The sequence below is a fragment of the Dendronephthya gigantea genome, unplaced genomic scaffold (assembly GCF_004324835.1).
Source record: "Dendronephthya gigantea isolate DGI-Jeju-01 unplaced genomic scaffold, DenGig_1.0 000020F, whole genome shotgun sequence".
Taxonomy (NCBI): Eukaryota; Metazoa; Cnidaria; class Anthozoa; order Malacalcyonacea; family Nephtheidae; genus Dendronephthya; species Dendronephthya gigantea.
Genome location: NW_021163030.1, coordinates 2,316,884 through 2,330,730, shown reverse-complemented (window position 1 = coordinate 2,330,730; position 13,847 = coordinate 2,316,884). Strand labels below are relative to the sequence as shown.

The window sequence follows — 13,847 nt, the reverse complement described above, 5'->3', positions numbered from 1 at the left end:
ATTATCCGGTACCTTCAAAGATACGAAATTCTCCACTATTTTTTAATCTAGTAAATATTCTTTCATCGTAAATAGAACTCAGCGCTGTTAGTTCGTCTTCCTGATAATCAGACGCTCCTTCCTCGTCCGACTCCATCGTACAGATGCGAATACACTCAAGACAGCCAGAAGTCAGAACACCCCCTACTAAATTGAATGTGCAACCCCCCTGAAAGAATGTGAAACACGAGCGGAAATGAAACATTTTACTTCTTTTTATGGCAGTAATAACAACAATTTCCCCATTGAATTCGAGTTTTATATTTTCCATTGATTTTATCTATTACTTTTTATGAAATGGCTGGTATTCTTGTTTCTGACACAATCGTGGTTTGTACAGATGACATTGGGGATTGTAGTATACAACTCTGCATTGGAGATATAATTGAAATACCAAAAGAGGATAAGATTAATGTGCTTGTTATTTCGGCTTTTCCAGGTAGAATTATTGAATTTGTGAAATTAATGAATGAATATCCAAATACCAAAGCTGAGTCTATAATTATGCAAGAGAAGAGTGTAAGATGTGACCCCCAGATGGGTGGGGGATCTAGAGGCTAATTTGATAGGTGTGGTGGATATGTGGTAGACATCTATGGTTCCATCAATCATTATTTAAATACCCATTTTACTTTTCTGTGGCAATATCTGAGAAGCAAAATAGAGGAATATATTTGCTCATGACATCTGGGGACACTGTCTATGCCATGGAGAATTATTCCTTAGATGCAAAAAATGCAAAATCTTATGTCATGTTGTCACACCTTATACCATATTATTTTTGCCAGATGACTATGTACCAACACCACCCTCTCTTATTGGTCAACTTTATAATCGTCTCAACATTGATGTTCGGGTATTGGCAAAAGATAAGGAGGAAGATTTAAGAAGTTTACATTCTTGTTGGTGGTCAAAACCATTGCCTGATCATCTAAGTTTTGAGAAAATTCTTTGCTTTGAAGGCGGGTTAGTACTTATGGGCAGTTCCACCTTTCTTCATTTAATTCAATACCAGACCGATACTGGCCATTTTTGTCGATACCAATACTATATGATGTCTAGATTTCATGTTGATTTGTCTTCAACATTTAAAAGAAAAATGAAAAACCTGACTGTAGTTTGTACTTTAACACTGACAAAGCACCACAGACTTGTAGGCATCAGAAATGCTGATAATTTTTCAATACTTTTCCCATCCATGCTAAACAAAAATTGTTATTTAGTGAAAATAAATGTGCTCAATATCTAATCACATATCTAATCACTATACCTTTATTCAATAAGGTTACATTATATGATTCACTAAATCATAGATGGTTATTAATTAAGAAAGTGGAAAAAATGAATACTCTTATTTTTAACACCTTGTGTGCCATTTTCATCAGGGTGTGACTTGGAAGTTGACAATTTTTTGATAGATTCAAAGTTGGTAAAACTTCACCTCAAGTGGTTGGAGATATATTTCGATGTCTTGTTCCAGCAATGGGCAATGAAGAGACTCGTGTAGTGATGCCCTTGTTAGCTGCTGGTGCTCAGGCACGTCAAATTTATACTTTTTTATGCAATCTTTTAAAAAATTAAAAAATATATAATTTGCAATAGATTCAGTTTCTGGCCCTGGTTACCCAGAGCTCCTCGTAGAGAACAAGGTGTGGCTGCCTCTGCTGTCGCCCATTATTTAATTCACCTGATTTGATTTGAACTGTATCAACCTAGCTGACTCAACGTATTGATTTTGATATTTTTATTTATTTTAATTTAACAGAAATTCTCCAAGAAACAGATGCTCGAGGAGCTCGTAACGGCAGCAATTCACTGGATAGAGACAGGGTTATCGCTACGCTGTTTAAAGATTGTTTTACTAGAGAGAGAACACGAAAACATGGAGCTAATACTACGCTTTAAAAAGATGAAGGAAAGTTACCAGAAAGGAAGAATGGAAAAACAGAAGGTAGAAATATGTATGCAAAAGTTGCGGGGGTCCGCTCAAAGCAGCCCTGTCTTTGCAATTCAAAACTGCCTGGTCTTCACAGTCCACCAGTCACTTGCGGAACTGCATGGTGCAAAAATATCTTTACAGTGTCAATGCATAACTTTTACTAATTCATCCTCAAAGACAATTTTATATGCTGTATCATTATATTATTCTTAATTTCTTGTTTGTTGTAGGAACATTTGAGCGAATACGACATATATTTATCATACTGCGAAGAAGACAAGGGGCGCACAGAATTCATTATCCAATGTCTTCAGAAGAACGGCAAGAGCATCAAAGTATTCTCAAAGTTGCAGGAGTTAGACATGTATGAATCCTGGCAACAGCAGTTATATGATACGATAACAAGTTGTAAACGTGTTGTTGCATTAATTACTCCTGCATACCTGAAATCGACAAGTTGCTCCGAACAATTTAACATCGCGTTGTGCCTTAACAGGAAATTACATCACAAGTTTCTCATTCCATTGTTACTCTCTCACGTTTCATACATGCCCATGTACATGGGAATAACTCAGTATATTGATTGCAGGTATGGCATTGCTCGCCGAATACTAGTGTTTATTGCCTAAAATTCACTGTTTTATCTTCCACCATTGTTGCTGGGTACCTCATAATAAGGTAGTATCCTCACGATATTGCGGACGTTTAATTGCCGTACATCAGCCCAACTGTAGTATTGTAATTGACTGAGTTAAAAAAGATTAGATACGGTTTTCTTGTAGGGAACATGACGCAGAAAAGATTGGCAAAGCTTGTGTTACCGTAGTTGAACGTATAGGGTCGTATGATGTTGACAACGTTGATGCTAAAAGACTGACATTTCTTGAACCAAATTACGATGTATTCATGTCATATTCGCATATAAATGAAGATGTAGCAAAACAAGTAATAAAAGAACTTCGCATTTACCAACCTGACATTAATATATTTATTGACACCACTGAACTTAAGGCTGGCAGTGCTTGGCAACAAGCTTTGTATGACGCTATAGGTAAGTGTTGCTGCTTGGTGTAAATCAGAGCCAACAATTTTAAATTTTGCTGGATTAGATTTGGAAGAATTAGCGACTAATAAAGTTTTTTAAAACAAGAAAGATTTTGCCAGAAAATTATTTATCTTATAGAACGTTCCAAGGTGATGATTGCATTAATCTCTGGCCATTATCTTTCTTCAAAAGTCTGCATTGAAGAACTCAGCCTTGCTATCGCATTGCAATGCCAAGGAACTGCAAAAATTTGGCCAGTTGTGATTGAACCATTAAGTAAAAATTTGCCGTGGTTGAAGTTGATTTCACCTGTTCAATGTTTCGTTCAACCGTCAACTGAAAACTTTCCTGGCATAGGTGGTCTGTGTAAAAACATTCTCAAAGATATTAATGGTAATAGTTAGTTGTTCTAAAACCTAAAATAACATATATTTGTGTATAACATATACGAGTGCATTTGTGCATGAAACAGTTGATGAACACTGATTGTTGATGAACAATGCAAGAAAGAAATCCACCTTTGGTATTGATTTTTTTTAAATACTTTCCATGTAGCATCAAACTGTCCGAGTGTTGAGAACGAGAAGACTGGAATTATAGGAATTCTTGAAGATGTTCGTAAGCTTATCACATTCGATTCTGGACATGTTTCAAATATTGCAAGTGGAGTAATGATATCTCAACAAAGTGAAAGTCCACCATTCAACCGTTCTCGTCAGTCGGTCCCAAACCATGTTGATATTTACGTCATTTGCTCTAAAGAAGACGTGAAATACTGCCAATTATTTTGTAAACTACTGATATCGCTGGATCAATCATTAATAATTAAGAAATCTTTGGAGGAATCAAATTCATCACGCCTGGCTTATCTCGAGACGTCGAGTTTAGTGATTCCTCTGCTATCCCCGAGCTACCTGTCATGCAAAGAGCTTCTTCACGAACTCAACATCGCTTGGTGTCGCCAACGTTACGCTGAGGAGTTATGTTTTCTGTCAATAATTGTAGATGATCTTCCAGATAAACCAACTTATTCTCATCTATTACCCTGCTTCTTCCATTGCAAAGACAAACATTGGGAGAACTCATCGGAAATCGATCCTTGGAAACATTTGATAACAGAGATGAACGTTTCTAAGGAGGTTATTAGTTGTTTGGTATACGCTATAAAGAGTGTTATATCTTTGATAACTCGCAGCGAATGTTCGATCTGGGGTCTACATAATAAGTTTAGCAATTGTCTTCATCTCAAAAATTGTCTTCTGTAATTGATGATGATCTTCGTTGGAGATGATACAATATATACCTACAGTAAACAGGCATGACTGAAATATTATTAGATAATCATTGATGGATTAGAATAATTTTTTAAACAGGATATTTTTACTTGCATATAAATATTGTACTATATATTACTTTATGAATAACGATACATTTCCTCTGTTGGACAATAATAGTTCTTAGTCAATTTCTTTTATTTGTAATGATATGTGATTAAGGTTTTTTAATACCACTAAATCCCCACCTTTGAAAATATTGGACTTTGCTACAATAGCTCTATTTGGCAAAAAGCTGTTGTTAAACCAATGTTAATATTCAACCACTAAAATCATTGTATATACTCATGTGTTGTTCTGAAAGAATTGTTCAATTCTATCCAAACGTTGTCGTATGTTAGTCATTGAAATAATTTGAAGTTTCATCGCGGGTTGCATGGGAAGAAGATGCAAAGACCACCAGATCCAGTTTGGGCCGTTTCGGTTAGTGATATTCTCAGTATCACACTCTGGAGGATGCATTGGTATTTGATTTTCAGCTAACAAATGTATCTAGAATGTAAAGTTATGATATTTTTTGGGCGATGAATCAGAGTCTCGAACTGTGGAAGATGCGCATGCATGTAGAGGAGATACCTAAAGGCGATGTGGTCCCAGCCAGAAGTCGTGGCTGGAAGCAATAAAAAATGAATTTACCTTTTCGAATATAGACATTGATGAGAACCAGTTCACGATTTTGGCATAGATGTACTGCTGACGGTTTCTGATAATCTCTACAGAAGATTTCCAAAAATATACATTACAGCTAAGTATACTCGTATTAGGAGAATATACGATGATAGTGATTTGACGTGTGCAAAACATAAGCAGTATGATAGTCTTGATAGAGTGCAAGATATGCTTGTTGGTAGAAATTTCGAGGCAGTCATTGCAATTAGTAATGTTTCGAAATTTTAGTCTGTAGTATGTGTTTTTTTTCTCGTTCTTTCTTTAGGTGTGGAGGATAACTATCAAAATTCTGGAATACCTATCTCTTCCTCTGAAAATGATTTATCTTTGAGCCACTCAACTTTTGCTGTATTATAACCATTCTTCACACCACGGCTTAAAACCTAAACACCCGGTAATTAAAAAAAATCACATGAAGCATAACACAGAACAGAAATATATCTCATCTTCTTATATTCATCGTGAACTGTACTCAAATCAAAGTAAAACAGATCAAAATCTTATACACACGCATACGAGTTATTCTTAAAGCAAAAAAACAACAAATCAATTGAAAGCGCTTGTTCAACTTATACACTAGTGTCACCTTGAAGCGTCTTCCTCCCACTGACTTGACAAAAGATTTTCCATCTGGTAGCAAAGTAAAATCTTCGATTTCTAGCATAACTCCATAATCTGAGAAACTGTAGAAACGCATTATAATACAGCCGATTCAGGTTGAGCGTTTAGCGGAAGTGTTGATGACGTTCGTTGTGGGCGTTGCAACGTGACGTTTCTAAGGGGCCAATTACACGTTTCTATGCAAAGAACGTTGCGTTTTTTTGAGGCGCGGCGCGAAATTATGAATTTATATTGTTGTTCTATATTTAACATAAACAAAATGTGGAAGGTTAGCAGTAAAGGGCGGTCGTATAGGCCAGGAAAAGCTTTGTCATCCGATTTAAGAGCTACTATTATTGATAAGATTATTGAGAGGGGTGGAAATATGACTAATGGTCATTTTCGCGGACGATATGCCGATATCGCAAATGAATTAAATTTGTCCCCTCCAGTTGTTTCTAAAATTTGGAAGCAGTTTGTCGAGGACAAGTCTTTAAGCCCTCTAAAACATGGTGGGGGGAATAAAAGCGGTCTTTCAGACGGAGATCTCCAATTAATTGAAGTCCTGAAAACACAAAAACCTTCGATTAGTTATTCGGAAATTGAAAATATCTTATTGAAGTTGGCGACCTTCCCCTTGGAAGTACTTCAACCACAGCTCTTAGCAATGCTGTTCGAAAAAGAATGCCGAGTGGCGAAGCATTTAGCTATAAAAAGTAACTCACGTGGCACAGGAAAGGTTTACTGTGCAAAACATGGCATACACACAATTGTTTGTGGACTATTTACACGAAAAAGATCCTTACACCCTGAAATATTTTGATGAATGCGGTGTTAAGTTACCCACCAACGGCACAAGATTTTACGGACACGCTCCTTTAGGAGAAAGGGCAATTGAAATTAAGCGATACTGTGAAACATCAAACACAACTGTAAATCTCATGTGTGCTCTTACCGGGGTAACGTATATGAATGTAATAGATGGCCCGTCTAACACTTTGGAATTTCTAAGGTTTTTTGAAGAAGCATATACTTCTGTAAACCCAGCAACAGGCAGACCATGTCTTGAAGTCGGCGATACAATTGTTATGGACAACTGTCCAATACATCATTACGAAGGTGAACGCGTTCTACGAGAATTTCTTCAAGATTTGAACATCGAGTTAGTTTATATGCCCGCTTACAGCCCGGATTTTAACCCCACTGAGTATGTTTTTGGCAAATTAAAATATTTGCTCAAATACAGATTTTGGGAAATGACAAACACGGACTTAAAGGAGGCTTTATACACTGCTATTAATTTCATAACACCTGGTGACATGCAATCTTTTTATGAGATTACTGGTTATTTAATGCAATAGGATAGACATGTTTCAAAACTATTATTTTCAATCAAGGAGCCTATATAAATGAAATTATTTTACGTCAATTGTTAAATGGCGTTATTTTACGGTAAAACGTTTGGAGTTAATTAAGCAACGAAGTGCCTGTCAAAACAAACTCCATTAGTCATTTATCTGAGAGTCTGAGTCTGACTATTATAATCTGACTACTCTAAACAAAAAAAACACAATATAAACATTACGTATTAGTCCGTCTTGAAGCTTATCAAATTCGCCCTGTTTGCAATAGGAAAATGAGCCAACTAATAATATAAATTTACTTTACGTTTATATTGTCTTTATACCTGTACAACTGTACTGTAAATGTCGATTTCAACGTCTAGGACTGTGACTCTCGGCGGCGTTTCAACTGCAGCAGGGCAGCTGCAGCGTCGGCTTCAAATTCGATATTCTCGACTGTCCGTTTTACCGCAACTGGATCATTTGATGCTAGTTCGGAGCCGAAGGGTTCTTGGAATGGGACAGGATTGGAATTTTCATCATCTATCATGATTCGGTCGTTGCGTGTATTTTGCATCGACGCCGTCGAACTCTCCTTACTCTCCATTGGTATTGAACTTTTTGGTGGGGACTCCATTTCTTCCTGTTGAAGTTGAAGTGCGAGTTTTGAAGCCTTTCAACTCGTCACCAGAGCAGATGACTGATGATGTTTGTGTCTTTCCTTTGCTAGGAAATTTTATGCCATAATTCTCAGCCAAAAGACGCTTGTGCGAACTCATCCTGTGATCTGTCTCGCTCAAAACCGGCGCCCTACTGGCCGTGGAACTAGATCTTTGCTTTGGTTTACTCTCATGATTCGACGTATTTTTAACAACTTCATGAATATGTTTCATAACATTTTCTCGTGAGGGGAGCTTCCCTTTGAGATTTTTTTGTAGAGTAGCCACATCCTTATTTAATAGTGCCCAGTTTCGTAGCCCAAAACTGACGTATCTGTCTGGTTGCTCGGCGATAACAATATCTTCAATTCGTTTGGCAACGGAATGAGTTAGTTTGTCCGCAGCTCGACCGGCATCTTCCACTTCCTTTCGTGCCTTATTCAATTTAACACGCAAACGGCCAATGTCTCTTCTATAGCTGTACGTTGGGCCTTTTCATTCATGTGCTTGGACAGAATGCCACAAGAAAATGCGGATTTACACGGAGAGAAGGTACATATTTTTTTGTGTGGCCAAGTTTCATGTGACAATTCCCACACGTAGATAAACTTCCCTCATTTTGGGACGATGCTCGACGAATTTTTTCATCAAACTTTTGCAATTGGCGAGTTCCTTCTTGTAGCTCTGTCGAAATTTTTTCTATCGTCTCTTTTTGTTTCAAAGCGTACCTTTCAAGAGGCATCATTATACGTGGTTCGTTTTCTTCGGTATTTTCGTCGTCCGTGTCCACGTCTGATTCTCCTCCAAAGACAAAATCCAGCTTCGATTCATCTTGCTCCGGTAGAACTAATGTCCTTCGTGCGCGTATATTTTGCTTTAGGTTTGGCTTTTTGACATCGGCGCTGATCGTGCATGACTTTATACCAGAAGCTTCCTTCGAAGACGATGTAGATGTTGTCACTATCGGTGATTCGAATTCGATCGCGTATATTCTAATGCTCTTTTCTTTTTCTAAAATTCCTCTCATTTGGACATTGAAGTAACTTGGCGACAAGTCCACTTCAAGTCCATCATCGTCTATGGTCCAACGCAAAGAAGCAGCTTTCGCCAAGTGTGGGACATCTTTAAGTACACGCATTTTAAACATTTCAAACGAAAAGCTCTCTAATTCTCCGTCCAATATGTAAATTGGTGTTATCCTCTTACTTGAATAGTAATTGTACACAACTTTAATCTGAATTAAAGACATTTTTATAGAGAAAATATATACAACGCATAGCATGTGCTTTATATTTCGACGCAACGTTCTTTGCATAGAAACGTGTAATTGGCCCCTTAGAAACGTCACATTGCAACGCCCACAACGAACGTCATCAACACTTCCGCTAAACGCTCAACCTGAATCGGCTGTAAGCCAATGAAACAAGGGAAAACTAGAGAACGAGGCATATGGAAAAGCAAGAGTCGGGGGTTGATGCACTTGGGCTTTAGATATTCATCTAGGCCGTCTAAGCGAATAAGATCAAACTCGATACAAGTCGAAATGCTACGAGAAGAAATGCTGAAAAAATGTGGATAACCGGCTTAACATACGCAAATGAGAATATTGAACGAAATGAACGAAGTACTTCATATATACCTGTTATCTTCACTTGGACAACACATGCCAAACTGTCTCGAGCCAGATACCATACATTCCCGGATCATTAGACGATACCGTGGTTCAAATATACAAAGATTGCAAGGAATTGTGGGAATGGCCAACGTACACACAAATATTGGAATGTCTTCGTCAGTATCGGAAGCAACACTAAATGATCAAAAATCTTATTAATCAAAAATCTGCATTGGGCCGTGCCCAGTGAATTTGCACTTATACTGACCTGAATATATACTGTTAGAATTTACGAATATATACATATAGGTCAGTGTATAAACTGTTATAATATAGCAAAGGCTGTGAAAAAGGGCGAATTAGAAACACCCTATGGTGACAATCTCTTTCCTATGCGGGACTGGAATAATCCCCAACATCTACAATTTTAGCAAAATCTTTTCCTATAATCACTGTCTTCTCCAATCAATCATTAGACAGATAGACACAGTTCGGCTCATATGAAAGTATGGCTCGCATCCTATTGCCGTTGTAGCAAAACTAAGTCCATTATTTTTCGAATGGCAGATGATCAACAAATGACGGACTTTATCCGGCAGGTGTTTTCGGCCTTGAATATATATTTGCTCGTTTTAAGTTTCACATTGGCGAGTCAACCTTGCAAGTCTTGCTACTTCTTCTTCATGTTGACGTTTTCGTTCCTCAAATTTCTTGGGAAAATATCCTTTACAAACAGCTTGTATGCTTCTTGTAATATTCTAGGAAAATACAGATTAAGCACTTCGACTAAGAATTCTTGAGTATCTGGACATATCAAATTACGCAAGATATTTTTCCACTGAGAAAAGTTTACCCAAAATAAATTTACTAAAGATTCATTTAGATTAGAGAATTTAAGCTGAAGAATAACGTACTTGAATTTCGTTGTTGATATACTAAACAAAGTTTAAAAATATGGATTAGACCGGAATAGGATTACTCTGGAATGGAAATGCATAAACGCGTCTAGCGAAGTAGAATTGAATCCCTAAAAATACTAAAAACTTAAATAAGTTAAACTCCTAGTGATCTTTCAGACAGGGTATTGGGAACTCTCTCCTGGTTTGAGCTGGCTTCGGGCACTAAACTCCCCCTTCTCCCCCACAAATCGCTCGGCATAGCTGCATTATTAACTAAAACTTTACCTCATTAATTGAATATCTGCATACAGGACAAACAGGATTGTGATCCAAACATCTGTTGAGACACCACTGGCAGAACGTGTGACCACATGGACACGTGACTGGCTCATAAAACATCCTAAAACAACGTTGATCTGATGTTGATCAAACTACTAAACGAGGATTTCCATTTAGTGCAAAATGTCGCACAATCGATTTTTTCGGAAGTTTAAAAACATATATATTATGTTACACTAGTAAAATATTAAAAGCAAACTTTTCCAAGCTTTCGGACGAACGCGTCCATCATCAGGGAATAACTGGCGTAAAACTGTCAAAACTGTCCGAAAGCTTGGAAAAGTTTGCTTTTAATATTTTACTAGTGTAACATAATATATATGTTTTTAATCATGAGAGTTCCGAGTAACATAACCACATTACATTTTATTTTTCGGAAGTGTTTAGTCAAGCTCATATTATCGCAACAGTTTCGCTTGATTGCCTGTATCTCAAAAGAAAGCGAACGCAAAAAGTCGATCTCGTTTCAGGAGAGGGGAAGGTTCAAACTATTAACGAAGTTTCTTCACCAGTTAATATTTCTGTAATCTACAACAAATTCACGCTATTTCCAAAATTCTTGCAACTTAATTTATCCCCATGATATGGCTACTGTGAAGTTATGTCTAAAGGCAAAAATATGCTGTGTTAAGTTAGATAGAACCTTCCCGTTTTCCCTCCATACCAAGGTTGTATCCTGTAAATTAGTACCACAACATATTTCGGCTAACCCATGCTTGCTTGAAGTTGCTTTCATCACTTATGAAGAAGAAAGCGAACAAGTGATCTAGCGATCCAGTTATAGCACTTCCCTTTCTCTGTAATGCTGGAATGTATCGCCTAAAAAGAGCTTACAGTAATTGAATGCAGAATGTTTAAAAATATGGACACATACCGGCAACATAGAGAGCATTCTAAATCAGTTATGCCGAGTTTCACAGATAAAATTGACTGGACATCTTCAAAACAACCGATATTTTTCTGTTCGCTATCTAAAAGTAGACAATCAAATACATCCTATATTTAATATCCCTCCATTATGAAAATTTCAATCAACACTTTTCATTAATTGCCGTACCTCCATGACCTTCAATTAAACCATCCAGAGATGCAGCGAGATCATCAATCGTACTCGAGTTTCCCGGGTTTATACTGTTGGTTAGTATTTCTACGAACACCTAAAATTGAAAACGAGGTTGTTTCGACGATCATTCTTAAAGTTTTTCTTTTACCTCACTTTCTATGGCCCGGTATTCGTTAAACGTGGACTTGAACCATAGAAAACGTCTTAAAACCACTGACCATCAATTTTTTTTACAAATTTCTTACGCCTCATGGTATGGCGATACGGGGGGGGGGGGTAGGACCTGCTCTCAGTACCTTTTCCAAAGATTTGCGAGCTATGTCATTTTGTTGATCAATAAGAAGAATCTTGAGATAAGAAACAGTTGCTTGAGAGTAATTCTTTAGACCAACGTGAGCTTGAGCTTTTCGATAATGTCCCTAAAATTTGCCATACAGTTTTCAGCGGTAAAATTGGTAAAAATAGTCCTAAGTTCAACCAGGAATAATCAGAAACAACCAGTTTATTTGAGTTGTTCAAAATCAATAAGCTAATGTCTTAATATTTTTCAGATGCTCCCACAGGGTTATGTAAAGGAGTAAGTGAAAGTGAAATCAGGATCATTCAAGTTTCAAAAAAAGAATTTCAGAATTTCTCAGCACCAACCATGCTGGTCAGGCATAGGTGGCAGATCACATAAAATTTCCAACCTTTTCCCATGTTGATGACATATTACATGCTCTATTTGCATAATCCAGTGCTGCTTCATAGTCTTCCAAGGCTGTACAAACATGTGACAAATTGCCAAGGATTAAATGATTTGTGGGATCTAAAAATTTTAAATTACTACATTCAATCCTATAGCACCTTAACATTAAACATACAGAGAATTTAAACAAATGTTTGCAATTCCACCTAACTAGAAATCTCAGTGTTGGGTACTTAAGTGTTCACTGTTGGGTACTCATTTCAAAATGAATTGTCATCGTTTAACCATAGCAGTGGCTTTGAAGAGCCCAGCCCGCTCTAAACCTCTAGGAAATGGTTTTGTATATACTTTTTATCACTGGCAATTGACTGTGAATAGCATTTTACTTATGTTTAAATGATAGACAGCTTTACCTGTCAAGATTCCACTAACAACCTAATGGACATTGTGTAATAAGCCATGTAATCACATACAAGTTGCCGTAATGCCCTAAAATTATTTACCTAGTTGCAATGCTTCTGTATATTTCTTCAATGCAGCTTCGTACTGACCATGGGGAAAAAAATCATTCCCTTCACACCTCAATTGAAAAGCCTTCATCTTAGCTTGAAAACAATTTTCAGTAATACTTGTTAAAACAACATTAACAGATAAATTGTCTGATTTTTCAAAAAGGAGATGGTCACTGCAGAAGAGACATTTTTTGCTTCGTAAAACGCACTGCCTGCAAAATGTGTGACCACATAACAGTGTTACTGGGTAGCATAACACCTCATAACAAATTTCACATATTAAGTTAGCTTCAAAATTCTTTTCCTCCTTGTATTCATTCAATCTTGCTTTTGTGCTTATGTTCTTGATTAAATTGTTAAGAAAAGTCTTTACAATTGAAGAATCCAAATTTGTCAATACAAAAGCTTTCTCAATATTCTCCAAACTGTCGTGCCATTTGCTGAGGAATGTGGAACAATTTGCTTTGCCTAACAAAAGGTCAACATTTTGCGGTTCGTTATTCAAAAGCACATCATATATTTCATATGCTTCTGAATATTTGCCACTGTTGTAATACTGTTCAGCATGCGATAAATCTGCCATGTTAGAGAACGTCAATAACAGGTATCAACACAAAACTGAAACCACCAGCAAATTACCAATGGTCAAGTACATTACACACTTTATATTTGTACTGGGTAAATTAAATTCATAGAATGCACCCTCGATTTATGCTTGGTGTACGCCTGAGTTCCAACCAGATAATTTAGAAGCAAGCAGCATTAGTCTCCTCCTTTTCTCTTGTACTATCAGCAACCTCATAACCATTAATGTTATTCCTCATTTCATGATATTTTAACCTTCAATTAGTAGGGGCATAGAAGATTGCAATGGAAAACGAGTTCCAAGTATTTCCAAGTTCCAATTTCCAAAATACATAATTCCTATTAGTGACTTACCCATTCTCTAACCGAGCAGGGTACTGGGCCTAGTTGCGTACCGCAAAGCATCCATGGACTGTTTGGACCCGCAGTACTGAATGATTCTCTCACACTTATTCTGTCAATTTCCAGGTGGTACGGCTCGGGAAAAAATAATTTAAAATCAAAGGTCTTCATAATTT

At 37.0% G+C, this 13,847-nt stretch overlaps 2 protein-coding genes across 2 annotated transcripts; one reads left to right on the top strand and one right to left on the bottom strand.

Moving 5' to 3' along the window:
* Positions 1 to 60: 60 nt before the first annotated feature.
* Positions 61 to 4,399, top strand: LOC114521345. Its single transcript, XM_028541757.1, has 8 exons — positions 61 to 478; positions 828 to 1,005; positions 1,458 to 1,575; positions 1,805 to 1,990; positions 2,209 to 2,567; positions 2,761 to 3,029; positions 3,162 to 3,416; positions 3,579 to 4,399. The coding sequence occupies exons 1-8, from the start codon at positions 337 to 339 to the stop codon at positions 4,286 to 4,288; spliced, it is 2,217 nt and encodes a 738-aa protein (XP_028397558.1). The 5' UTR covers positions 61 to 336; the 3' UTR covers positions 4,289 to 4,399.
* A 211-nt stretch (positions 4,400 to 4,610) lies between these two features.
* LOC114521346 (LON peptidase N-terminal domain and RING finger protein 3-like) lies at positions 4,611 to 13,846 on the bottom strand. The gene is made up of 13 exons (XM_028541758.1): positions 12,736 to 13,846; positions 12,234 to 12,352; positions 11,841 to 11,963; positions 11,539 to 11,638; positions 11,356 to 11,452; positions 10,428 to 10,542; positions 10,158 to 10,178; positions 9,901 to 10,001; positions 9,268 to 9,438; positions 5,613 to 5,709; positions 5,325 to 5,409; positions 4,994 to 5,070; positions 4,611 to 4,849 (listed from the first exon to the last, which is right to left on the bottom strand). Exons 1-13 carry the CDS (start codon positions 13,325 to 13,327, stop codon positions 4,643 to 4,645), a joined length of 1,905 nt encoding a protein of 634 aa, XP_028397559.1. The 5' UTR covers positions 13,328 to 13,846; the 3' UTR covers positions 4,611 to 4,642.
* Between the last annotated feature and the right edge of the window lies 1 nt (position 13,847).

Excerpts from the sequence above, each read along its gene's own strand:
- LOC114521345 (XM_028541757.1), top strand. The coding sequence starts at position 337 with ATGGCTGGTATTCTTGTTTCTGACACAATCGTGGTTTGTACAGATGAC. Across the intron at positions 479-827 it reads TGTTATTTCGGCTTTTCCAG|ATGACTATGTACCAACACCA; the intron begins GTAGAATTATTG and ends TATTTTTGCCAG. Across the intron at positions 3,030-3,161 it reads AGCTTTGTATGACGCTATAG|AACGTTCCAAGGTGATGATT; the intron begins GTAAGTGTTGCT and ends TTTATCTTATAG.
- LOC114521346 (XM_028541758.1), bottom strand. The coding sequence starts at position 13,327 with ATGGCAGATTTATCGCATGCTGAACAGTATTACAACAGTGGCAAATAT. Across the intron at positions 11,964-12,233 it reads TGTCATCAACATGGGAAAAG|GGACATTATCGAAAAGCTCA; the intron begins GTTGGAAATTTT and ends GGCAAATTTTAG. Across the intron at positions 5,710-9,267 it reads TGTCCAAGTGAAGATAACAG|TTTCTCAGATTATGGAGTTA; the intron begins GTATATATGAAG and ends GCGTTTCTACAG.